A 27601-nucleotide genomic window follows, 5' to 3' on the forward strand; every position below is an offset into this window, starting at 1 on the left:
CCACCTCAAGCTCAGCCCTAGCTTGCCTAAGGTTAAAGGTAAGTTTAGGTTGGGTTCCCACCTCAAGCCCAGCCCTAGCTTGCATAAGGTCAAAGGACTTTTAACACTAACCATTGGAGGTCTTTAATGAAGCTAACCCTAAGGTCTTTTAAGCTCCATTAGATGCACATTGCTCTTTGATAGACTACCTCATTTTGGACCCTTAGTGAGATGTAACCATGTCTCCTCTTGGTCCCTTGCTGAAGTAAGCCTAGAATCACTTATTGCACAGTGCTCTTTGATAGACCATCTCCTTTTGGACCCCTATTGAGATGCAACCATCTCTCCTTTTGGTCCCGTGTTGAGATAGGTCTAGAAGCACATGTCTCTATTCTAACTCTTGTTCCCGTTTATTCTCCCACATTAAATGATCAGTTTAATATGAGAAAATCATTTGGTAAAGTTAGATATTATATTTTATGACATTACCTCTCTCTTGAAATCATAGTCGTCCTCGACTATGAGGTAGAGAAGATAAAGCCTAGTCATTAGTCCATGTTACTTAGCGGGTAGAGGATCCCTTTTTACCCTTCGACATCATTCCAAGATGGATGACTAATCCATTTGGTGCTTGGGAGACTTAGCTGCCACAAGCATGTGTGCTCTTTAGTCCATATCATACTTTCGAAGTAGAGTGACAAGTTCTACTTGGTATTTGGGAGACGTCGTCACCACAAACATGATTTTAAATTTGTGCACAATAAAAAGAGAACCGGTCTTATAAGACAAAAACATTTTTCATTTAAAATGCATTTTCATATGCTTACTGTAGTGCAACATTGTAAGCATTGACAAGGTTCATAGTATCCTTAAGCTAGGTTCCTTGCATTGAGTTCTACCAAACATCGAGCGAACTTATCCGAGCAAGTTCAAAACCGAGCAAAGTTACTAAGTGAGTTTCCCACATGTATATATGCTTCTTTTCTAAAAAGAGATATCACACACACACACACACACACACACACACACACAGATTTCTCTAAACCCAATCAATAAGTGTCAGTACCATTACTCCCCAATCATGATTATACAAATCTAGTCGTCCTTATACATGTCACCATTGCTAGCAAAAATATGTTTTTTCGGAAACTTAAATAAAGATCAATTAAACAACTTAGTTCACAAAGATGGAAGATTCAACTCCTTTCCATTTTGGATCATTGTTTGGAAAAACCTAGCAGATGTCTAGAAGGCCATAATTTGTTTGCGGCAAATTTCAATCTCTTTTGAGCTTGATTTGCAGATGATAGAGACTTGCCAAAACCAAGAGCTACCATGTATGTCCACTAGGAAGAGTGCTAATAAGTGAGAGAAGATGCTTAGATCTCTCTCTCTCTCTCTCTCTCTCTCTCTCTCTCTCTCTCTCTCTCTCTCTCTCTCTCTCTCTCTCTCTCTCTCTCTCTCTCTCTCTCTCTCTCTCTCCACGTTGAGCATACACTCATTAGAAGTATAACAAGCTGACATTTGTCCAAAAATGATTTGCAGGAAAAACCCAGCAGCAGTACCACAACGTGAAACTTACTTTAGCAGTGCTACATTCTAGAGAGTCACCTACCTAAGATTAATTAAGATAATTCTCTGGAATCTCAACATCCCCATCGTCAATCTCTGTTTGCAAAACCTTGGGATCCTTCCCATCCACAGAGCAACCCACAAAAACGCAGTGCTGAGAATTTCCTTTACTGTGCCAATGAGCTCCTTTGCCATCGAACAGGGATGCATCACACGGGCAATCTCAATCACATCATCGAGAGAAATGTTGGCATTGTTCTTGATGTTCTTAAATGTATAAGGAGAAGGAAGAGGAATCTGCAGGTCGGAGACCCACTAAGAGCTCATGTAGCACACTAGCATGGAGCAAAACCCTCTCTCGTCAATGCTAGGACTGAGGGGCAAGCAGAAGAAGAAGAAAAAGGCAATCGAGTGATGTAGCGGCTTGCATGGCCACATTAATAAGAGGAATTCTGACATTGTAATTATGAGAGTAGTCACTCATGAGGAGCACCTGCAGTATAACAATGTCATAAATAAAAATGATGGCATCTTTGTTGTTTCTGTCAATCGGCTTCATCATTGTGGTATTAATTATGCATTGAATGGACAGGAATCTGATTGTCAGATCTCGCCCTCTTAGAGATTAGGAAGGGAGATAATTGCTACACGAAACTCAGAGCGGATTAACAAGGCCCTTAGCACTAATCATGAGTAGCTCTAGCTGTCTTCAGAGGCTGTGTTCACACCAAAGCACAGGCGCCCACCACAGCAATACTCGTTCTTGAGCGATAATTATAACACATTTAGCTACTATTTCAGTCCCGCGAGGAGCAGCAGCTCCAGCAATGCATTCATCTTCTTCCTATCGCGCTCGGGCTCCTTGAGGGCTCTGATCACAAGGACAATGGCGCTAATTTCTCCCTTACTTCTAGTCCTGCTCCAGTTCAATGTCACCATTGAGGGAGCCACCCGTAAACTCCACTAGACGGTAGACACAAAGCTGAGTGATGCATGCTTTGCACCCACGATGAAGATGCAATGCTGATAAAGAAAGGGCAGCAAGAATATGAGGAGGTTGTTTTTGTTCGTTTAACAGGAGGGGAAGTTGGAGTTTCCTCTTCATTGGCGCCCAAGATCGGGCCTCTGGGTCTATTGCCCAAGAAGGTAGGAGAGGACATCGCCAAGGAGACTGCCAAGGACTAGAACGGCCTGCGCGTTATCGCCAAGCTCACTATCCAGAATCGTCAAGCCAAGGTCGTTGTTGTCCCTTCCACTATCTACGAGGGATCCAATTTGGACAGCATCTCTTTTGGCTTCGTCTCCTTTCTTTATGCTGCTTTTGCTTTTGCTCTCGCAACCATGCGTTGCCCTCACTCACTCGATGATCTGTGTGTGTGTGTGTGTGTGTGTGTGTGTGTGTGTGTGTGTGTGTGTGTGTGTGTGTGTGTGTGTGTGTGTGTGTGTGTGTGTGTGTGTGTGGAAAGAAAAACCTTTTCTGAAATAACTATGCAGCATCCAACAGCAATAGAATTTAACATCAATACAGTTTGCCTATCTGAACGGGTGCAAACCTCACAATTAAAAAGTGTCATTCTTTGCACTCTTACATATGCAAGAACATGCCATCATAGCCCGCGCTAAGCATGACACATTTCAGTTGTATGTATGCAGCACCCCCCAACCTCATAAGGCACGACAAAGCAAAAGGTTACGAGAGTGCACTGACCTGTCTTTTTTTGAAACCATACTTCTTATGTTCATTGAACAAATCAGTTTTGGCACTGCCAAGGTTCACAATTTTGGGGCAACCATCTCTATCCTTGTCCTGTTGGGTGCACTCTTTACAGTAGTAAGCATCAAAAATGCCGGCACCTCCGCAGATGATGCAACGCCCTTGGAAGGAGCCATAATTGCACTCGTTGCACACTCAAACCAGAGTACAAGGGCGCACATATGAATCGCAAATCACGCACTCACTCCCATGTCTGCTGCTGAGAGAGGAGGGAAAGGATGGAGGCAGTAGTCTGCCTGTGGGGTTGAGGGTATTTAAAGAAGCGCTGCTTGCAAGGAAGAGCACTCGGCAATTGAGTTTTCTTCGTGAGCAAGGACCTGAGGGTGAGGTCACGAACAGGGGACATTGCAGAGATGGTTGGGCTCTGCGGATAGCGAGTAATGGTGGGACCCAGACAGCGCAGTGCCCCTATTGCCAGACATTCTCGAGCTTCCCCTTTGCGCGCTTCAGTGATGTCCGCCTGCTTGTCGACCTCTTATGATTCACCATGGCTGCTCGTGAGTGCCCGCTTGCCCTGCGTATGCTGAGAGAGAGTCTCTCTCTCTCCCCCAAAAACAAAAACTCAACTCTATCAAAGAGCGCACGCCGGCGTGCGGTCTTAGAGAGAGAGAGAGAGAGAGAGAGAGAATCCATCACTTGCATTCTACGCCACCTCTAGCAAGGTATTCACTAGTCAATAGTGTCTGTTGTAGTACTGCAATGGCGAGCTCTTCTTATGTGGGTAGCAACAAAGGTCTGGCACTGCTACTTCTTGCCATGCTTTTGGTGATAGGGGTGGTGAGCCTCGCGAACGCAGTAGTAGCGATGAAGAGGTTGCCGGAGAAGAGAGAGAGCCAGCTTTCGGCCTGCAACGCCCCTTGGAGTTGGCCTCATTAGACACTCAGCATGCCAGGTATAACCCAACGATGGCAGACCCGTATGAATTCCTTGTGAGAGAAAGCACGGTAAGTTCCTCTCAGGAGGATGTTTTGCAGTGCAGTCTGTTATAGAATTGATATTTTATGCAGTTAACAGGTGGAAATACTAGACCAAGCTAGGCCTATGCGAATGGAAATATATATATATTGTACATTTTATTATTCAAGTGCTCTTTATGAGCCTTGACCATTTATGATCGGCCGGCCAGTTTGTAATCACTTTGACCATTTAAGAAATCTATAAATGAAATACGTGCAAGAGGGAAATGGTCACTCTTGCATGGGGGGAGATTGCACCCAGCGTCGTCTTCTTCTTCTCTCCTCTCTTCTCTCTCGCCGTGCTGGCGTAGCACTCCGCTCTAGGAGGTGCGCCTGCACGTGCTCTCTCGCTCTATCTCCTTCTTTGTCTCTCTCTGCTGTGTGCAGCTTGATTATGTGCAAGGATGGTTGCCAGGTATGCAGATTTGTGTGTTTCATCGTCTGTAGTATCTAGTTCTGGTATTTTGCAGGGCTCTCCACGCTCCCGTATGTAGCAGTGGTATCAGAGCCCGGGCTACGCTCCAGAGGTTGCAGATTCAGATAACCAAAAGCTAAGTGCTCTTGTTTTCTTCTGATTTTCAAAATTTATAATTCTATGTCCTTGTTTTATATTATCTTTTTCATGCAAATTTGACATTAATCCTTCATTAATTTATAATTAGTGAAAAGATTTGAATAAGATAGTAGAAATGATAAATTTTTAGTGCAAGAAAAGTTTACATAATATTAATGTGTGTGTGTGTGTGTGTGTGTATATATACATATATCTTTTAATATTAATAAGCATGATAGATATCGTCATACGATTTGTATAGGATACGGAGAAGAAGAGCTGTTGTCGATAAATTTTAAATACTTTAGGAACAATCTAGCAGTTGTAGAGGGTGAAGCATTTGAGCAATTTTTCTCATTAGTTGTAGAAGGGAATCACGGCACTGTGGCAAGAGTCTCGAGCCCAAGATCACGTTATAGAGAGGGAATAAGGATCAACAAACAAATTTGCATGGGAACGAAGCCCAAAAACATATACTATTTTTATATTATAGGAGCAGTTACGGTCTATAATGGGGATGTAATCATTGAAGGTAGTAATCAGAGAAGTGCGCCAGCAATCGGATCAACAATCGTCAAAACCGTAGCATTAGTAGTGAGCGACGACCTAGGTGACGACGGTTTGGCAATTGACGGCGTCTCCTATCTCCCAAGCACTTACACCGCTTCTCACCACCCACAGCAAGCTCACAACAACGCTGAGGGCGACTGCCTAGCAGCTTCTCTATCTCTCTCTCTCCTCGTTCGCTTGTGGCATGCACATCCCACCCAATCTCTCTCTCGTAGTCTAACTCTCTACCTCTCTTTTTTCTATTGCGTTGCACCAACCACAGCTTAATTAACTGCCCGCTCTCACCCACCACCCACTCGCATGCTGCTGCACCCAACCACTCTCTCTCTCTCTCCACGACCACCATCAAATTACCCTCTCTCACTGGCCGTCAACTAACACCCACACAAAAGCTGCCATCAGCGCTACCACTCTTCTCGGTACTGCTCTCCGTTGCATGAGGACTCCAAATTGGTTGTAAATCCCCACACTCACACACACATGCGCTGGTGTGGGATGACAATTCTCAACCACTCCTTTTCGGTCCAGCGCTTGAGCTTGTCTAACTTCGACTGCAGATATATACGCTTCAAGCTCACTTCAGCTCTTTATTTCTCAGCCTCTCTTTTATTCAACCTCACTCCTCCACTAACTCTAGTCGTCGCCATGTACTCTCCCTCTCTCCCAACCTACAACAAACCGTCACCCTTACTTTTGCATCCTATTAGTGTTACTCACACACCCGACATTCTGACAGTAGCCCGCTACCCAGCACACTCTCTCTAATCTTCACACACAGCCAACCTTCAATCTCGCCCAGCACACTCTCTCTAATCTTCACACACAGCCAACCTTCAATCTCGCCCACTTTTTATTCGTGGTCTGCACAGGGTCCCCCAACCACACCAGCCGCATAGAGTTTCCGATCTTCTTCTGTGTATCAACGTAGATGCTTCACAAGTGGTTATTGCAAGAATTTGAGGTACTGCCCTTCGGGCCATGTCATAATCCAACACTCAGTGTATGGTTGTGAATGCATGTTGAAGGGGAGTCAGAAGCATGGCCGCTTGATAGGAGGGAGCATAAGCGAAGAAGGCGACCAAGAAGGACTTGGCACATGGGGAGCACTCTCTCTCTCTCTCTCTCTCTCTCTCTCTCTCTCTCTCTCTCTCTCTCTCTCTCTCTCTCTCTCTCTCTCTCTCATTTGCCTGCATGGCATCAACCACCCAAAAACCAGTCGTGTGTAGACACTCAACATGCAGCTTAGCTTGCAACCGGTTGCTCTCAGAGTCTCAACTACCTGCCTCGCTAGTATCCTACTTTGCGTTGCTCGTGCTCATACTAGCTGCATGTCACCGAGTTGTCCTCTCACTGTTGTTGCTACCAGACATGCAAGTGGCATCTGCACGTTAAGCGGGGCCGTGCCTGGACGCTATCCTAGCCGAGTACGACTACTTCCACAGGCGGACATTCATGAAATTCTGCTGCGAGACGGCTGCAGTACTTTCTTAGACAACGTCCAATGCAGGGCATTGTCGACGATGTTGCTGATGAAGATTTGTTTATTTATTTATTTATTTATTTATTTATTTTCAACTTTACTTCCTTTTAATTTTTACCCTGGCATTAGATTAGATTCACACGGAGTTTGGCCTCATATTTAATTTGGTCTTTTGAGGATGTTTAATGTAACATTTCATCTCATTTCTCTCTTTATCCCCCCTTCCACTAACGGCTCCCTACAAAGAGGCGGACAGTCACAAAGCTTTTCAATAATCAGTGCAATACTCTCTCAGACAACGTTTTCGTCTTCACAATCTTTCATTTTACTACATTTTATTTTTATTTTTATTTTTGTCCCCATACATTAGCTTAGATCCATAAGACTTGTATCTTTTGGTCCCATAGCCATTTGGCAAACGAGTAATTTAACCTTCACAACGTAATTTGAGTCAGTGGACGAGAGATTCACTTTCACAATAAAACTTCAAGCAAACAGTGCTGATAATTGCAATATGGAACCGATACAGCTCTTAATAACGAGGAAGAAAAACCATGGCTGCTCAGCTAACTCCCTGCTCTATTTGGCACACTATCCCTAGCCATTGCTTGTATACCCACACATATGCACACATATTGTATGCGTGTCTTGATAATGTGCAAATTGGCATCCCTACTTAAGCGAACCTTTTTTTAAAAAAAAACCAAGCTCCTTACACATCTACCTCGCTAAATTTTACCAAGACTACAACCACTGCGGTCTGCACTCACCGACTTTCTACGCATTGTCTAGTCAAGTCTAGGTCATTTGTATAAACTGCCAACTCCCATCCTACCTCCTCCTAGTTAACATCCAGAGGCTTAAGTAGATCGTTTTGCAAGGGATTTTCTTGCTGCACCGCAAATCTACATTCTCATACAAAATTCTAGTTCTAACTAGCAAACACCTATCGTAACTAAAGGCTTCTAGGAAAGGGCCGTTCAAGATCAAATTACTTTTGGGTTGTTTGCCCAATCAGTCCCATCTATCTTTCTATTCGTTCCACGACTAATCATCGTAGACATCTGTAAATCCTCAATGTAATTTTGCCTCCCACAATTGCATTATACACTCCAATCAGATCTCCTTATCTACATTAGGACTTCAACATTTTCTCACATTTCCATTTTTGCAGGGCTCTGGCTAACCTTTTTATTTGTGTTCCAGCCTCATTTTATTTATTTTGTGAATCAAAGTGCTAACACTGTCCGTTCTAAATATGTGATCGCATACTAATCTTGAATCAAATTCTACATAGACAACCTATTCTTTTATTTCATTTCAAATTACTAACACACAATCAACATATTTGGATTTGTTAATTATACTATGGTGCAAGTTTGATAGTTGCAATTCTCCCTAGCTTGTACAATCTGTTTGACACGCCTCATATGCAAGTTACGATCATATCTCTCTCCACAAACACACTGGCTCAAATATTTTTGCTCAAGGTATGTACATTAACCTCACTCCCTTTTTCATAATTCCTTTCCTGACAATCTTTTATAAATTTGGCAACCCAACATCTCTCATATCATCACTAGTACTTATAAAATGGAACCACTTCCTACATCCTGTCGATAGGTATCTCACATACATCACTCCTATTTTTTAATTTCATTTCTCTACATTATCTGCTCAACTGAATACTGCTTCAAATGTTAAGATAATGACTTCTACTTGTACTACAAGTAATTTCTGAGATGCCTTGTCGATTAGCTATGCAGTTCTTCAATTGAGCTAGGGTGCTCTCGGATATCAAGCCACACTTCATAAGTGCCTTGTTAGTGGAACATACTCTAATTTGGTGTCAAATAGGTGGCAAATGTTTGTTTTTTTTAATGTCTTGCTTGGTCCATTGGTCACATACACACAGATTCGCCGATTTAGGCAGTGTGTCAATGCTCATCTAGTGCAGATTCGCCGATTTAGGCAGCACAACACTAAACTACAGATTCATGCTTTTTAAACAATATCCAATGCAGATTCGCCGATTTAGGCAACACCAATCACAAAATCATGCTACAGTGGTTGGCCACCACTGTAACTGGTATGATTTAATTACCCGGGTACATAATGAAAGTGATTTGGATTTGAACTTATATTGTGGAGCTGGAATTGGATTGGGATTTGGTATCTGATGATTACTTTATCAGGACAGTGTTTATGTGATGAGACTTGACATTATGAGCTTGATGATGAGTGTGACCAATGATATCCTGATTCCTCGGGGTATGACATATACTACATATTCTAGTGGTATGGGACACTGGAATAGATAGTATATGGATGATGGCAAGCATAACCAATGTGTCTAATTTTATGCATTTTTCTTTTACTATTTGATACAGATTTCTAATCATTGTTTTTGACAAGTACTGTTTGCAGATTTTTATCTTGCGGAACTGAGGACAGTTGCTTTCCAACGGAGAGGTATGTTATAGAATTAATATTTTATGCAGTTGACAAGTGGAAAGGACTAGACCAAGCTAGGCCTATGCGAATGGAAATATATATATATTGTACATTTTATTATTCAAGTGCTCTTTATGAGCTTTGGCCATTTATGACCGGCCGGCCAGTTTTTAATCACTTTGACCATTTAGGAAATCTATAAATGAAATACGTGCAAGAGGGAAATGGTCACTCTTGCACGGGGGGAGATTGCACCCAGGTCGTCTTCTTCTTCTCTTCTCTCTTCTCTCTCATCATGTTGGCGTAGCACTCTGCTCTAGGAGGTGCGCCTGCACGTGCTCTCTTGCTCTATCTCCCTCTCTGTCTCTCTCTGCTTGTGTGCAGCTTGATTATGTGCAAGGATGGTTGCCAGGTATGCAGATTTGTGTGTTTCATCGTCTGTAGTATCTAGTTCTGGTATTTTGCAGGGCTCTCCGCGCTCCCGTATGTAGCACAGTCTTGGCTGGGAAGAGAAGGGGGCGCCTGCTTTGTCGCCATCGCAGGAAGATCAACCCCTTTCTATGCTCTGCGGCACCTCTGGCAACGGGTGGGGACAAGGGCCACTATGGCGGCAAGGGTAGTGGTGGTTATGATCAGCATGGCGGTCAAGGTGGCAAGGGCAGCTATGGTGGCAAGGGCAGCTATAACAATAGCCATGGAGGCAACCAGGCAAGGGCCATGGCGGCAGCTGCGATAAGGGGCATGGCGGTCATGGTGGCCACGACCCGCATGCCTAGCTCGCTAGCTTCTACCAGCTAGCTATAAGCACTTGCTAGTCCTCTCTTGTATGTAAACTGCCAGGTCTCTTTAACTCTCTCTCTCTCTCTCTCTCTCTCTCTCTCTCTCTCTCTCTCTAGCATAGCAATGTCTGCTCTCTCACAATGCAAGTTTAATGTCTTATCATGTCAACATAGGGTTCCCTTATGCTGCACAACACTTGAAATTGGTGTTTAATCAGAATAAGCAAAAGATATCACTGAGAGAGAGAGAGATATCTCCACGACGAAGAGGAAGCAGAAGCAATTGTGGCATAAGCAGTCATAACGGTCAAGCGCCGCAACGGTGGACGTAACAAGCATGGAAGAGGCCACACCAACCCCATCAGGTGCTGCGATTGTTGGCGATGTGTGCCCAAGGACAAGGCTATCCAGCGGTTTCATGTAAGTAACATTGTTGAACAAGCTGCTTTATGAGATGTGCAGGATGCTTTCGTTTATGATGGGTATACACTTCCCAAGCTTTACACCAAAATATAGTATTGTGTTTCATGCGCCATTCACTCTCACGTTGTCCGTGTAAGATCCCGCACAACAAGAAGAGTTCGGGAGCCACCACATAGGTTTAGACGCAAGGAGGATATGCAGAACCAGAATCAGCGTACAAATGTTCCTGTTGTTAGGAAGTGAAGAGGTGTCTAATTAGTGCGTAAGCCAAGAGAGGAAGAAGGCTCATAAATTTTGACTTCTATCATAGAACTCTTAGAAGACACATGCTACGAGCATTGCCACTATGGTTGAAGCCATCAATAAGATGGGCGTTGAGGGACTTTTGAGTCTTTTGGACGGGCTTGTATCTTATGTTTTTGAAATGTCTTTCTAAAGTTTTTGAGAGAGAGAGAGAGAGAGAGAGAGAGAGAGAGAGAGAGAGAGAGAGAGAGAGAGAGTTGCTTGTGAGACTGAGAGTGCGTGAGGGAGAGAAGCCCTACGAGTGAACAAGAGACACGATACTAAAAATTCACTAAACTTGGCCGCTGAGAAGGAGTGACCAGTGCTCGAAAAAAAAATTAATCAAGAAACTTGTCAAACCTACATGTTAGAAACAATAGAGGTAAACTGACTAAATCTGAAGGTTTTTATACCAATTTACACTAATTTTTTTCAAATTTTGGAGGTTTTCTCACCTTCAACTATAAAATTTAGAGGTAAATCTCAAGATTTGTAGGTGGGGTTACACTAAACCTAGGTTTTTTCAAGCATTGTGAGTGACTTATAGAGGCGATGCTGAGTCTGAGAGGAGAGAGATAGAGAGAGTATAATTGGCTAGATTGGTTGAGAGTATGCACACCCCTTCCATGTAGAGCTCGCTGCTTAGTGGCAGAGTTAGGCCCACTTTTGTGGAACTCTAGAAGAAGGTGGAGGTAGGGATTGCTGAACAAGGGCATCGGCGCATCAAAGTCATTTTTGATGCGCAACCAGAAAGACTGATGTTTGAGAAAAGATTCCTCGGCTGTGATCCTGCAACTGTGGAAGAAAAATCTCATTCTCTCTCTCTCTCTCTCTCTCTCTCTCTCTCTCTCTCTCTCTCTCTCTCTCTCTCTCTCACACACACACACACACACACACACACACACCCAAACTCTTCATCTTGGTTCTCGTCGAAAGATGGGGCCGAGGTGATTGTGAAGGCACTGCATAAGAGGTGATTGCCAAGATGTTGGATGCAAGTGGTGATTATCATTCCTTTCGACAATACCTTATGATCTTCATCACCTCTCCCACCCTTGTCCACAAAGTCCTCGTGATCGGGGCCTCCTCTTTTGCAACTCACCATGAAAACTCTAAAAGAGTCCGTAGTCCATGAAAACTATTATTTTCAAGTATGTGATGTAAGAGATATTTTCCTTTTCCTCTTCGTTTCTCAAGTGTCATGATTATACACTGAAAGATCTTTTTTGCGAGCCAGACTAAAAGGAGTCACTCACCCAAAAACAATTATCTCCAATTTCAATAAGGTACAATCTAGCACCAAAGATTGCAAATATAGATTGTTCATATTGGCTCCAACCTACCAATACGATCTACCAAATCTACTTCTTCTATAATTTCCTTAGAAGCACTTGCCATAGTATTATGTATTGAGAAACCCTCCTCCCCACTCCACAACATTGCACGCGCACGCACACGCACACACGCTTTTACTTGTCCAAGCATCTACCATGGCTTTAATATTGATGACCACAAGCTGTGATTCAGAGGAGGGAGCATAACCTTGGATAATCAAGAAGTTAATATAAGGGTGGATGATTAAAGTCTCCATAAGGAATGCTCTAGACAGTTAGAGACAATGATAGATAGATTGTATATGTAATTTGATGCTAAATATTTCTATTATGATTTAAGTTCTATGTACCTTGTGGGGTTTTGCTCTTTTTATGATTTCTCGAAAAGATTTGTTTGGAGTTTGAAATTCCTCATCCTGCACTCAACCATGGCTAGGTACATAACCATTTATGGATGACAATGTGGCCACAAGATTGTTCTTATGTTTGACGATAGCATCTATGCACTTTCTATATCTTTTGTGATACAACGTTATGAAATAATAATGCATTCAATTTGCATCCATTAACTCTAACGGGAGAGCAGGTGAAGATAAAGGCTATTGAACTTGCTAGTGGTGAACAAATCTTGCTTCTCAATCATGGACAATGTCAATTCTAGAAGGTTCGCATTCCTATTGAAAGCACACAAGGCATTGGAATGAAGGACACACTAGTAATAGTCCGATGGTCCCTCCAGAGTAGTTGGTATACTACATGCAATGCCTTCACAAAAAAGCCTACACATGGCACTCAAACAAGCAAAGGATATCATTCAAGTTCAAGAGCTACCTATGCATTATGATGGACATGTGGCATTTAAGTTACCATCTTTTGATCTATTTGTGCACGAACTTATGAAAATTGCAACATGTGAATTTACCATGGTGAATAAGTTTGCACAAATAGAGTTTTGGAATATGCTCAGCAAGATGGTTTCAAAGCAAGGATATGAATGTGTATCAATGTGTGTGTGAACACATTAAAGGAAGAGTATGGCTCTTTTGTTTGAGATTATTTGAGATGCAACATGGTTACCTTGCTACACTATACTCTATAGAGTGACTATTGAGATCTTGATCTAATCTTTTTCATTGCTTATGCTCGCTCGGTTTCTTGTCCGCTCAGAAGTACTCGCTCGAGGATTGGGATTCCTCCCTTGCATCCATTTAGCATATATAAAAGGATAATTCTTTAACTTAATAAGATATCGTCAAATAATCTTACCGTTTCTTAATATCTTGTCTTCATATCATAGGATGGACTCAGATTGAAGTACTTCTTCTTTATCTTTGATTTTTGGAGGGTCTGCAACTATTGCTTCTTTTGATGGCACTCCTTTGTAAGGCTTACGTAGGCTCTCATGGAAAGCATTGTGTATGAGCCAATGGTTGGGCAACTTTAATTGATAAGCCATCTCATTGATTGGCTTAAGAATTTAAAAAGGACCATAGTATCTTTTTGCTAGTTTAGCATAATACTCTTCGTGGGCCGAAGGATTCTTGCCTGTAGTATGCCTTAGATGAGCCTTGAGAAACTTTAGCAAGATCCAATCATTTTTCACAAAGGCTAAGGCTCTTTTATGCTTATTAGAAGCAGCCCCTTTTGCCTTTGCTTTGAGATGGATATAACCTATTTAATCTTTGGAAAAGATTCGTGTGAGTCTCGGCTATATTCATCAGCAGGCGAAGATCTTCCCATGTACTTTAAGTAGTAAGGGACTTTTGGATCTTCCCTCATTAACCTCAAAAGGTGCTTTCCCCATAGAAGTATGTACAATGTCATTGTATGCATACTCTATAAGAAGTAGGTTTTTCTCTCATTGAGAATGTTGATCTACTTCCATGACATAGGCTTAGATCAAGAATCATTAGATTAGTTATTTCACTTTGGTCATCCGTTTGTGGATGATAGGCCAAAAGAGAAATTTAATCTACTTTCTAGATTCTCAAAGAGACCCTTCTAGAAATTACTGGTCATTCTAGGATCTTTGTCCAACTCTATGGATGCTGGAAATCCATGATGCTTGAAAATTTGAGATCTAAAGAGGGTTGCCGTTTGACGTGCCTTAATAGTCTTTTTGAGAGGCATAGAGTGTGTTTTCTTGTTAAGCCTATCGACTAAAACAATCTAAGTTGCTTCCCTCAATCAAATTTCAACTTTTGGTATACCATGCATTTTAAAACATACTCTTGTATGTTTAGTTTTCATGATAGACCAACAGAAATACATTTCTACTCCTCGAAGAGTAGACTATGAAGTCCCTCTTTGCTCGCATAAGGAGAAGTATGGGATTCATACATGACTTTCTTATTGTATGGGTGATTAACACATAGCCTATTGCCATTTGGAAGACAACCATCCTTCAAGGTGAATGGTTCTTTTTTCTTCCCTGTCGCAAAGGTTGTAATTATGTACTTAAAGTCTTGGTCATACCATACTCATTTATCATAAAAGATAGATCATTGTGAGTTGCTATAGACACCACATTTACCCTTGGTCATTGTGAAAGTGCATCGACCACTTGATTGTGCTTGCCAACAATGTGAGCAATATGAAATTTAAATTGCAAAAGAAAATTTGCCCACCTCATTTGTTTGTCGGAGAGCTTGGTTTGCATCGTGAAGTTCTTGAGGCTTTGTGATCCATTCGTAGGATGAATGGAGTCCCCAAGAGATAATGTTTCCACATGTTTAGGGCATATAGAATAGCTAGTAGCTCTTTTTCGTATTTGCCCAATACTCGCTTAGTGAAGTTGAGTCTTTGATTCTCATATGCTATGGCATGCCCTTCTTGAAGCAAAATAGCTCCAAAGCAATCGCCACAAGCATCACATTGGACCTCAAATGGCTTTGAGAGATCTAGTAGTGTGAGCACACGTTGAGAGATATGATTCTCCTTAAGCTTCTTCAAAAGCTTCTTGCACTTTTGCAGTCCATGAATACTTAATGTTCTTTTTTTTGTTAAGTCATGTAATGGGCTTGCTATTAGCGATATTTTTTTTTTTAATGAAGCATCTATAGTATGCACACATACCTATGAAGCTTCGTACCTCCTGTAGATTCCTTGGATTAGGCCATCCTTCTATTATCTCTAACTTTGTTGGATCCATACGGGTGCCATCTTTAGAGATCATGTGACCTAAATATTGAATCTCTTGTACAAAAAATTTTACTTTTCTTTTGATTAATGAAAAGCTGATTCTCTCTCACCACTTGAAAGATTACCTGGAGGTGTCGTTTGTACTCTTCAAGAGATTTTGAATGGCCTGAAGATTTTTGTCCATCATGAGTTTGAATGCGTCTATAGCATTTGTTAGGTCAAAACTTGTAAAGTATCAAATAGATCTTCTACCCGCGGCACGGGAAATCTATTTTTGATAGTGATCTTATTTAGTGCTCTATAGTCGACACACATGTGATATGTGTCATCTTTCTTTTGCACTAAAAGAAATGATGAACAAAATGGAGAGGAGCTAGACCTCACCATCCTTTTTTTTCACCAAGTCATGCACTTGCCTCATGATCTCCTCTTGTTGAGCTTGTGAAACTCAATAAGGAGGCTTGTTAGGTGGTGAGCTTCTTGGTAGGAGCTCAATTGCATGGACATCATCCCTCATTTTAGAGGTAACTCATTAGGGATGTCATCAATGAAAACATCATGGGATCCATTTAGGAAATTAGACAACTCTAATTCCTCTTTATTCCCTTTATTGCAAGGATATGGTGTTCCCCGACTCATTAGCATCTATGTACATGCTCTCTTCCCCGTAGGTGAAGTAGATTCTCCTTTTAGGGAGCTTCATGTTGGAAGCATGCGGTTAAACCATGGTGCCCCAACGATAACATTCTCATATTTGAGAGGAAAGATGAAGAAATCCCTTTTGTCCACATAGCTTTGGACATGAAGCCTTAATTTTCCAATGAAAGAAGTAACTGAGACATCTTGTCCCTTGATAGCTCCATTGGCTTTCAATGCATCTCCTATCTTGTGGGCTTGTATGCCTAGCTTAGTGGTTAACTCCGTGGATATGAAGTTGTGAGTTGAACTAGGGTCAAACAAAATAAATTCATCATGCTCTTGCATCTTTTCCCAAGCATAGGAAAGGAGAAATCCTTGGCAATGAGCATCCTCTTTTGGAGCTTCAAACATAGAGACTCTAGGAGTCTCATCACGGGCAATTCTCTTGGGGCAAGGACGATAAAGCTTCTAGCTCTTTAGGAGAGAGTTTATATTTACCTTTGTAAACTCCCTTCTCCTTGGATCGATTGTTGTTGTTGTTGGAATAGCCTTGGTAAGAATTTTGGGCATTGGTTTTCCTCTTGGCATCACTTCTGTCTTTATTTTCCATGGGCTTGACATTCCGTCTAGCCCCTTGTTGGAAATTGATGCGCGAAGCAACCATGGGGTGGTGGATTACTTCAGTGATAGAATCAGGCCATTGAGAGTTGACGTGCATGGCCATCTCTTTGGGTAATCCCGCACAGAATTGTTGCTTTTGCTTGACAAAGTCTATCTTTTGAAAAATAGCCTTGAGATGTAAATCCCAAAACTTGACCACATATTTGTGGATAGGCTCATGAGAGAGAAGCTTTAAACTTCACCATTTGGTAAACACTTTGTCCTTTGCATCACTTGCAAGGAATTGCTTCATGATGGAAACTCGTAGAGTTTTCCATGTCTTTGGGGTTTCATCGTTGCCACGAAGGCTAGCCCACCATTGACGAGCCGATTTTTGGAAGTGCATAGCTACATGGCATAGCTTGGAGGACTCCATGAAGCCCTTGTCTCCAAAGGCCGCATCAAATTTTTGGATGAAGGCCAATACTTTGTCGGTAGCACCAAAGGTGCCATCCTAGGTGAGAAAAGAGATACTCTTTCCTCCCTCTTTAAACTTCTTTAGCTTTTGTGACCTTCGCCATGCAGGGTAAGATTTGCGATGTCCTCCCCTCTTGTATTCTCTAGGAGAATAACTATTGCTTTTGTCAAAAGAGGAGGAAGGTGAAGAAGAAGGAGAAGAGGGTGACCTCTTTCTTGCCCTTTTCTTCCTTGGTTTCCTCTCTTCCCTTTTGGAGTGACGAGGAGAAGGACTATGGGTTAACCATTTCCTCTTGGGAGGAGTGGCAATCGTTTAGTCCGCCTTCTTCGTGGAGCCACGTCTTCGGAGGAATTTAGGGATTCATTACTTACTTGATCTTTGGATTCCTCCTCTCGTATGGGAGAGAGTCTTCTTTTGGGGGTTTCATCAAGAGGCCTCCTAAGCTCTCTCTCCTCTTGGAGAGGAAAGGAAATCCCATAAGCACGAATTTGTTGAGTAACTTCGGCTTGCAAAGTGGGGTTGCCCATAGCTTGTTGCAACCTAGTAACAAGATAATTAACAAACATGGGGGCATCATCATTGGCACCTTCATGTGCAAAATCAAAGTTATCAATGTTCATTCTACTCTCTTAGTTATTGTCAGCCATGTTAATTAAACTTATATGTTTACTTAGTGTAAGCTTTGTCAATTCAAAACCTTAGTTGCTACTCCACTTAGCCTTTGAAAATAGGCACTTAAGTATCTACACCCACAGCTTGAATTGGTTAATTATAGAGAGTAGTGGAGTGAGTCTAACACAGTGAACTTTCCGAGGGATAGCTCCTTTCGGACTTCTTATGGCTCAATAATGGTAAAGCCGTAGGCAAGTCTAAAAATATTCCATTATTAAGACCAAAGCTCCCGACGTGTGCACCATATCCCACATAGTGGGCTCAACAAAACCGATAATAGATCCCAGACCCACTTACCCTAATATAATCAACAAAAACAACCATTAATAGGCTACTTAAGGACCTCGACCTCTCTTCTTAAGAAAGAAAAGAGAAACCAAATGCTCTGATACCAATGTAATGGAAATGGCCTATGAACTTTGAGAGTAGCGGAATTAGGAAATTAGGTGAAGCATTTTTGAGAGATTACTTTGTGAGCATAGTGGGTGAACTTAATTGATGGTAGCAACATAAACATGGTACTTAGTTAACTTGGCATAAACAATACTTTTGCAAGAGAGAGAGTTTAGAGAACATAACAATAGTTAAGGACCGGATTCATATGGAACCGGTCCCCCCTCCCAATAGGCATTTGTATTATAGTTTCTCCCATCAAGAGAGACTTGGTACAATACAATCTTTGTGTTCCTTGTGACCTGCGTGATGCAATGAAGATGGAAAGATTCATGCATCACAAGCATAACATAAACTTGTAGAAAGCATTAACTATCCCAAGCCTCAGTCCTAAGGCCTCAAACACCTTCGAAGGTGGAGAGAGCTAGCGGGGAATGAGGGTAGGGAAGAGGAAGAAGAAACATTCCATAGGAGAAAGAAATAGTTCCTCACTTATCATTACTCTTCTTGATAGCATACATAATAGCATAGTAATGAAGATGGAGAAGATGGCAAGCTTAAGCATTGAAGCATGGCTCTTGGTTGGATTTGCATTCCATAGCCAAGAGTGTTGATGTAGGCTCTCACTTCTCACAAGCTTGCAGAAGGAGGTGGTGTTCCTCAACTTTCACCAAGTGAGACTAAATCCCCAAAATGAGTGTGTCTACGGTGTATATCCCCCTAGCACCCCCCTTGCTTGCTTGGGGCGAGTTGTAACTTTTCCACATGCTGCAATCTCATTGGATCCCTCTCCCTCTAGCCAATCACATGCTGCATGCATTCAAGTACATGGGTAGTCTTTTGACAAGTGTCCTCCTTACCCCTTAGAAAGAGAGAGAGCTTGAAAATATCTAGATAGTTTGTTGGATGGAACTAGAAGCTCATTGGACCCCTCTTTAGCCCAACCCATAGCATTCAAGTACACCATGTGGTTAAGGTTAGTGAGAGTCTGACATGTGTCCCACGTGTCCTTTTAGAAAAGGGGTGCCCTTTGTGTGAGTGGAAGGTTAGGTCAAAGATTCCCCTAACTTTGGGACTTTCATGCATAGGAAGCTTCTCAAGCAACTTCCTCATTAAGTTTGTAGGGTCTCTTTTTGACTCAAGCACTTTACCCCCATGAATAGAAAGCTTCTCAAGCACCTTCCTCATTAAGTATGACAAGTACCTCAAGTACCTTAGTCATCAAGCATGACAAGCACCTTAGCTGGAGTTCCCACCTCAAGCTCAGCCCTAGCTTGCCTAAGGTCAAAGGCAAGTTTAGGTCGGGTTCCCACCTCAAGCTCAGCCCTAGCTTGCCTAAGGTTAAAGGTAAGTTTAGGTTGGGTTCCCACCTCAAGCTCAGCCCTAGCTTGCCGAAGGTCAAAGGACTTTTAACATTAACCATTGGAGGTCTTTAATGAAGCTAACCCTAAGGTCTTTTAAGCTCCATTAGATGCACATTGCTCTTTGATAGACTACCTCATTTTGGACCCTTATTGAGATGTAACCATCTCTCCTCTTGGTCCCCTGCTGAGGTAAGTCTAGAAGCACTTATTGCACATTTTTCTTTGATAGACCATCTCCTTTTGGACCCCTATTGAGATGCAACCATCTCTCCTTTTGGTCCCGTGTTGAGATAGGTCTAGAAGCACATGTCTCTATTCTAACTCTTGTTCTCGTTTATTCTCCCTCATTAAATGATCAATTTAATATGAGAAAATCATTTGGTAAAGTTAGATATTATATTTTATGACATCATATATCTCTTCATCCTCTTCTACTTCACACGCTTCTATGGCTCCCAAAGATCCATTGATACCCTCTAAAGGTTCTTGATGCACCCCCTCTGAATAGGTATTTACATCACAAAAGTCATCCATAATGTTATGTTCATACATACCACAACCTGCCAAGAAAACATTAACAATAGCATCTTCTTCTCTCATTTCTAGCAAAGAAGCATCAATATTAGTATCTTCATCTTACTTTGTGACATTAGCACCTGCAAGCACGCCGTTAAAAAAAAACATGCATCCATTTATATCCTCATGCACACCCTATGTTATCTCCACCATTTCTTGCACTTCATTAGTTGCCATATAAATGGATTTTATATGCAATCGTCTTCGGCAAACCTGTTGTCCTTTTTGGCCTCAGATGCTTCTATGGTGCTGAAAGATCCATTAGTACCCTACAAAGGCTTCTCTTGAACTGCATGAGAACAATCTATGCAGTGGTCACTGGCCTATGAAACACTGGCAACACAATTCTACCTTCATCTAAACTTTGCTAGAACCAATGATGGAGGTAACTACCATGCGAGAAATCTTTGAAAAGTTTCCATCAATTTCAATTTTAGCATCAAATTCATTATTTACCTATTTTAGATTTTCGAAAACAAGATTCTTTGGGACTAAATCTGCTACTTTCAAAGCTGCATTTTCTTTGGCTTTACTTCTTGCGTAAATTTGTTCCCAAAATTCATCATAACCAAGTATCTGCAACAACTGATCTTCATCACCTTATTAAAAGTAATGTTCTTCTTCTCAGTCATCTACTTTATTTCTAAGTTTATATATTAGTCACGCACCTATACGATTGCTCCTTCAAATTTTGCCCAACTATCCCCATTCATGTCAATAAGTTCCTATATTTGATCACGCAATTCTGGAGGTAATTGCTCAAATTCCTTGATCATGTGCTCAAGTAAGTTCCATCTCTAACTTGTAGCATACAAGATATCCGTTGCCATTGTAGCCATCAAACTAACCCCTTTCAGCATAAACTTAATGTAACACTTCATCCACCACTTTGTTCTTTTTTGCTTGCTTCATCTAGGCTTCATTTGGGGAATTAACTCCTCGCAATAACTTTGTTTATACCTATTCATCCATACCAAATTCCTAGTAAATAACCTGTTGTTACTGCTACTACACAAAAGCAAAAAATAGATGTAACATCTATTGCATCATCTGCCCTATTGGCATAGACATCTTCTCAATCACAATTTTCCCACCCCGGCTTGGTTCATGTCGGGTTCACCAAAGATGTCGGGAATAAATGTCTGGAGGCGGGCGAGCATGGTCAACATCGGGCTTCTTGCTATGGGAAAAAGGCAAAGAAAAGGCACAACACAATGAATCCAAGCACAAATGATGCTTTGGAGTTAGAATTTATATTACTAATGAATTATGAAAATGAATACAAAATCTAACTACAATAGGGCTCATGTTCTAATTCCTTTTACTTAGTTAAGAGAGCATGAGAGAGAGAAGTGGTGCCATGACAAGTGAGAGCACAAGAGAGGGCATCCTCATCCTCTTCTCGCCTTGCTCTTCCGCTTTGCTTTAGCACTTGCCTTCTCCTTTGTCTTCCCTTGCTCCTTCTCTTTCTAGTTTTTTGTATCAAGTACCTCTTACTTCATGCAGACCACGAAAAGCTTTGAAAAGTACTCATTAACTTGATCTCACTTGGGCATACCTCAAAAAAGAACTTGCGAAAACTCTTTATCTTCTTTTTGTTAGAAAAAACTATCCGTCACACAAAATTTGCTGCTTGTAAGTTCCCTCCACTTACTTGCTCACTCTTCTCCCTTCCCGAAAAGCTCCCAAACAACTTCTTCAAGACTCCCCTACTGCTTATTTTGTAAAAACTCTCTAAACTATCGTAAATCTCCTCCTTTGTGATCCTTAAAACTTATCATAATTCCCCCTTCAAAAGCATGCAAATCCCCTGTATTTTTCTCTTCTCTCCTTGCTTGTCGAGGGAAAATTGTTTGTTCCTTGTTCAAGAAACAATTCCCTTATTTTCAGCCTCTCAAGTGCTTTTAAAGTCTTTTCTTGAGTAGTATAAAATTTTCCTTTTTGTTGCCCTTAGGAAACAACCCCTATTGATGTGGTAGGCTATCCTTGCAGATGCTCCAAACCGACTCTTTTTGGAGATGAAAGTGATTGCCCAGGTGTGTTGTAGAGCCTTCCTCTGAATGACCTCTTTTCCCCCTATCGTAGCTTTAAAGAAACCTCTTGCACGTTGTTCCAAAGACACTACTCATTTGCTTGTCATATTTTACTTTAAATAGCTTTGCTTTTTCTATTTTAACCACCATGAGCAGCCATTGTGTCGGCGTTCTTACATATCTACCAAAGCATTGATAAGTGGTGTCAAGCACAACATTTTCAGCATAAATATTGGCAAAAGCATTGTCATGAACAACAATGGCATGCATATTTACCAAAACATTGGTACGCACCACTTACCATCAATCCGCAAAAAAAACATTTTTATCACCATGTTGGGCATGATCTTGCTTAGCTCTTTAAGTACACCACATTTTTATCACCGCCATGTTGGGCATGATCCCACTTAGCTCTTTAAGTACACCACATTTGACTTACATACCAACCAAAGCATTTCCAGTCACAATATATGGATACATATCAATCAAAGCATTGCCAATCATAATATATGTAATACATATCAATCAAAGCATTGCCAACCACAATATCGGGCATGCATTTCAAGCAAAGTATCAAGAATGAGGACATTCCAACCAAACCATCAACAATGAGGACATTTTCCCCAAATAGCCTACACCCAAGTTAGTAAACAGATGCCAATTATCCACTTCAGTGATGATCCTATCCAAAAGTTGACAACCTCTCTGAATTTCTCCTTGTGGACACAGAGCATCACAACAATTCCATGATGCAACTTGAAAATATAGAGTGATAGGCCCTTGGTAACAATCATAGCCTCAATTGTTTGAGTTGATACATTTAAGTATCTTGCACTATCCAAAACTAAAGTGGCAACATTAAAGCAGAGGTTGACCTTGTCATACAAGAATGTAGATTCCCCAAACCTATGGGCCATTTTCCTTGATCCTAATTTGATGAGGAGTACCTTCACATGGGCTAGAAGCTCTGCTTCACGTTATGTCCTTCAAAGCACTTCTTTTGTTTGCACAACAGGAGATCCTTCCAAATTAAACGTTAAAAAGTGAAAAAACAAGAACTTAAAATTGTCTAACCTTGTTAACCATTTGTGGCCAGTTGTCTCAAAATCCAAAAGTGCATGCTCGATTGAGAGTGAATTTTAGTATGATTTTACTATCCTTGCTTGAATCTAGCTCATAGCCGTGGACTCTAATAGTTTGAGAGTTGTCATATGTACCATGTAAGCCCTCGTTGCTCGGTTCATGCCAACACCCATTAAAAAACCGTTCAAATATATTCCAAAGTCCCCCCAAGTTTGTATGTTGGTAATATATCTCAAACTTTGGAAGCTACTACGTGATATGCATAGAATTAAAGCCTTGCTTCACATAATGATGAGCTTCTTTGCTCATATCCATTTGATGTTTCTGCAGACATTCACATGCCATGCATGATGCCCAATCTCAAAAATAAAATCGACCTTGTCGATCATTGACAAATAGTCAACCTTGTTGAGTTGTATGGAGTAGCAGAAGCCTTAAAAGTACTTGCAATTAATGCATGTCATAATTACAACGACAAAGCGTATACCTTATATTGGCCAATGCTAAGAGCAAATGCACGGGATATTCATTGGAGAACCTTGATGACATAATGGGTTCTAATTGGCTCCTTGACCACAAAATCATAAAATATGCATAAAGATTGCTCCAATTAGGAAACCTTCCCATTTTGAGTGGTCAAGCCTTGGAAGGGCTTCCCCTTAGAAACTGCTACGCGATTGCCTTATGAAATTTTTGGGTGGTCTGCATAAGAACTAAACAAATGCCTTGATAGGCCATTAGCACCATGAACTAAATGTACTTACCATTAGCATCACGAAGCTTGATCAATGTAGTATGGAAACTTTAATTGCTTCAACGTCGCATGGATGTGTCATACAGATGGAGATGTGTAGAAAGCATTGTTTCCATGCACGTAAAGAGCATGCCATGCATACATAAAAAGGTGCAAATGAATACAGACCTTCTTTGACACACAAATCTATGCATTGCCTATTCCAAGTTTCCATGAAACTTAAAAAACATAAACAATTGTGGGCATGCGATGCACGAGCATGTAGTGCTGCAGAAACTCTCCGTGAGAGAAGAACATACACATGTATCTCGTGAAAGCAAGAAAGCATTCTTATGATACAAGCCCTCCCTCTTTGTGTTGCTTTGGACCTATTGTCTATTGTGGGCCTTCTCCGAGTATGTAACTTTGGTGGTGTTCTTTGTGCATGCCATTCTTCTCTATTAAAGAGGAAGTTACAAACAAGCTCTTGGCCTTTTTATAGTTAGAAAAAAGGATAGCCTCACATACACTAAAGTCAAATTTTTACGTTGTCTAATTACTTATCAAAAAAGTGATTTACAATTCATTATGACGCATCCAAACTCTCCCTATGTTGATCCTTGTGGCATGCAATTTGCTAAGCCTTTGTGGCCCTTAAGACATATGCCATCACCAAGAAATGTTGATGTGTCCAATTCGTTGGACTTTCTTTGTAATGACACAATATTGTGCACACTCCCTAGTTTAAGTACACCCAAAGGTAGTATGAAAAAATTAGTCAAACATCTTGGCAAGGCAATTAAATGGTGTGTGGTCATATCCATGGCAGGCCTTCTTAAAATAGATCCCTTTTGCATGGCAATGAGTTTCTCCATTCCTTGAGAGCTCCACATATTGAGTGATCCATATGTGTTCATAAAGTACGTGCTGTGGGCAAATAACATGCACACCAAGCAGACATCCTAAACTTAATAAACTATATAAAGAAGTTAAAAAAATAGAAAATAGTTTCCATGAATTTATGAAAACACCAGTAAATTCACATAAGGATTTGTGAAATTCTTGCCATTGCTATGGAACTATACTCAAAAGATTCATTAGTTGCACCTTCTTTGAAAAATATGCCCAAACAAGTTTACATTTCTTCACAACATCCACATATGTATCCTTGCCAATTGTACAGTTACACAAATCTCTCCACAATTTTCATCATTTTCCTTACTTGTTGCTAGCGTCACATTGGCCCCATCACATTGAAATACCGCATCATTGGCTTGGCTATGCGTAGACGTCCAAACCTTTTAAAATAAACCTTGTGCTCTATCACTACTCATCGATTTTTTTGAACCAGCTCCCAAGTGTTGTCCCACTATTGCCTACTAATAAAGAGACGTGTCCCTTTTGACAACCAATAGAGTTCAATGTTTTCTTATCATGACTAAGCTTAGTCCCTTCATGCTTATGTAACGTTTTCAACCTTGATCACCGGTTATGGTGGGGTTGGCTCGTGATGAGGAATGACAACAAGTCACGGACTTAATCTGTGGTGCTAATGAGATATGTTGGCATGTCATTTTCATGAAAAGTTGAAAAGAGGTACTCTTACATGTTCAAGCACCTTTAGAAAGTTTGAAGACTAGTCATTCATTTAGCTACCTCTTAGCTGTGATAGCTCATTTAAAATACTCAAGTGAGTTATAAATAAAGTCTATACACTATTGTATTCATCCGATTTTGGATATACACCATTTACAAAAATGCTTACAAAGGGACAACAATGTAGATGATCAAGATGCTCTTCTTAGTTTCATTGAACTTCCTAGTGAATCATGTATCGGTCAAGTGGACAGCTAGACCCAAGGGAGGTACCATTGTGGAAAGCATTAGTGTCCTTAAGAAGATATCACCACTTTTGCTTTCGAGGGAGAAAACGCTTCTCCAAGGGGGGAGTAATGCAAGGCTTAAGGTAGGATTGGGTGGGCAAGGCCCTAATCTATGCATGTATGGTCGGGACTCCTAAAATAAGGACCATGGGTCTATATAGGGGGAAGGATGGGTGGAGATGAGCATGCGGTAGTTCATTTGTCCTTTCACTAATGAGACGAGTGCGGGCCCTTGGTGGTATATCCGATCCAGTGAATTGTAAAATTCTAGAGTGAACCATAAAGTAAGCTATTCACTAGATTGTAAGTCATATAAACAAAAGTAAAGACTACATTAATATCTTGAAGAAGCTGCTGGCTCTATTACCTAGCCATGTTAATATTGCTAACTAGAGAATTCCTTTTCATAAGAGATGCAAGAAAGCGATAGAAAACTTAAATGGAGCAAAAAACGAGGTAGCAGAGACAGACCTAGATGGGTGCTAAGAGTGCAAGCCCACTTGTAGCTTGTTGTTGCAAATCTCCTTTTCGACTCCAAGTGTTCCTCATCTTTAGCATCTGTGCCTACTGCTTATTGCATAGGCCACATCCGACTGCCGCTCCCCCATTGACGCTCTTTCAAGCTCCAACATGCACCTCAGTCATGTTGGCCTCACTTGGTGAGACTGTGCTTAAAACAAAGCAGAGCGAGGATATTTGCTTCAATGAAGAGAGAGAGAGAGAGAGAGAGAGAGAGAGAGAGAGAGAGAGAGAGAGAGATGTAACCGCACATGAGACATTCGTGGCGCGATCGTTGGTACCATGAATGTCCTTAGATCAACTGCTCCTTTGCGCACATGACACGTTCAAGCAAACTCGGACTTGACGTCATGCTGACCTTCAAGGTGCAGAGCATGAAGGGAACCAACGATCCCCACGTATGCTGTGCTGCAGCTTTTATAGACGTGCAACATCTTCACGCCATGCGAACGCAGTGGCCGGTTGCTGAACATGATGAGGGGGGGGGACTCCATTGCGGTACCAACGGTGGCGAGCCATTTCATTTCCTACAGGGGCGTGGTGGGCCTTGCTAATGTGGAGCTCTCTTTTTCACCGAAGTAGCCCAGCATGTGCGCAACACAAGAGAGCAACTTTCAAGTTCCCCAAAGATACACAACGTTTGGAAAATGGGCAAAATCGACATAGAGAGCTGCTTCCAGCCCGCGCGAAGGGGGGAGAAAAGGCCCCGCGGTACAGCCATTGAAAATATATTTGAGCTTTTTTCTGGAGCGAGTCTAGAACCCTCAAGAATAACTAACGTACATAGCTGCCCAAGAAGAAACCGAGCTCGCGCGCTGCCCGTGCTCCAAGCTTTGCTCGAGCGGAGATGAAGATAGAAGAGGTGCAGTCCACTACCAAGAAACAGCGTGTAGCTTCACATACGCACATTAAGGGCCTGGGCTTGAAGGTAAGGCCCAAGCTTTTCACTGTCTCATGCCATCACCCTTTGTTTTTTTCTCTGTTGTCCTGAGGCTTCCACTAACGTCTGCACACACCCAGGAGGATGGCACTGCTCTAGGTATCGGGTCTGGTTTTGTTGGACAAGAGCAGGCTAGAGAAGCAGCAGGTCTTGTCGTTGATATGATCCGCCAAAAAAAGATGGCTGGCCGTGCTTTGCTACTGGCTGGTGCCCCAGGAACTGGCAAGACTGCCCTTGCACTGGGCATCTCCCAAGAGCTAGGAAGCAAGGTGTGATGCCCATCCCTTGCTCTTGCATATGTCCATCTGTGTTTCATGGTTTTTGGTCCCAGGGTATGATTGTGTCAAAATCAAACATGGTACCTGTCTGGATTGCAAGTCTTTTCATTCAG

General features: G+C 41.6%; 1 protein-coding gene and 2 pseudogenes across 1 annotated transcript in view; all 3 read left to right on the top strand.

The window, feature by feature from the left end:
• The first annotated feature begins 1915 nt into the window (after window positions 1-1915).
• Window positions 1916-2518, top strand: LOC147447420 (uncharacterized; annotated as a pseudogene).
• A 1506-nt stretch (window positions 2519-4024) lies between these two features.
• On the top strand, window positions 4025-10114 carry LOC147447421 (uncharacterized; annotated as a pseudogene).
• Window positions 10115-26950: 16836 nt separating this feature from the next.
• The window catches only part of RIN1 (P-loop containing nucleoside triphosphate hydrolases superfamily protein), a 35315-nt gene continuing 34664 nt past the window's right edge, over window positions 26951-27601 (top strand). Inside the window, exons 1-2 of the mRNA XM_086523224.1 lie at window positions 26951-27198; window positions 27291-27479. Coding sequence (XP_086379350.1) covers window positions 27118-27198; window positions 27291-27479 — 270 coding nt within the window. The 5' untranslated portion in view covers window positions 26951-27117. The remainder of the gene's footprint in view (window positions 27199-27290; window positions 27480-27601) is intronic.

Source organism: Adiantum capillus-veneris, chromosome 11 (assembly GCF_014529385.1).
Source record: "Adiantum capillus-veneris isolate H3 chromosome 11, ASM1452938v2, whole genome shotgun sequence".
NCBI classification, from domain to species: Eukaryota; Viridiplantae; Streptophyta; class Polypodiopsida; order Polypodiales; family Pteridaceae; genus Adiantum; species Adiantum capillus-veneris.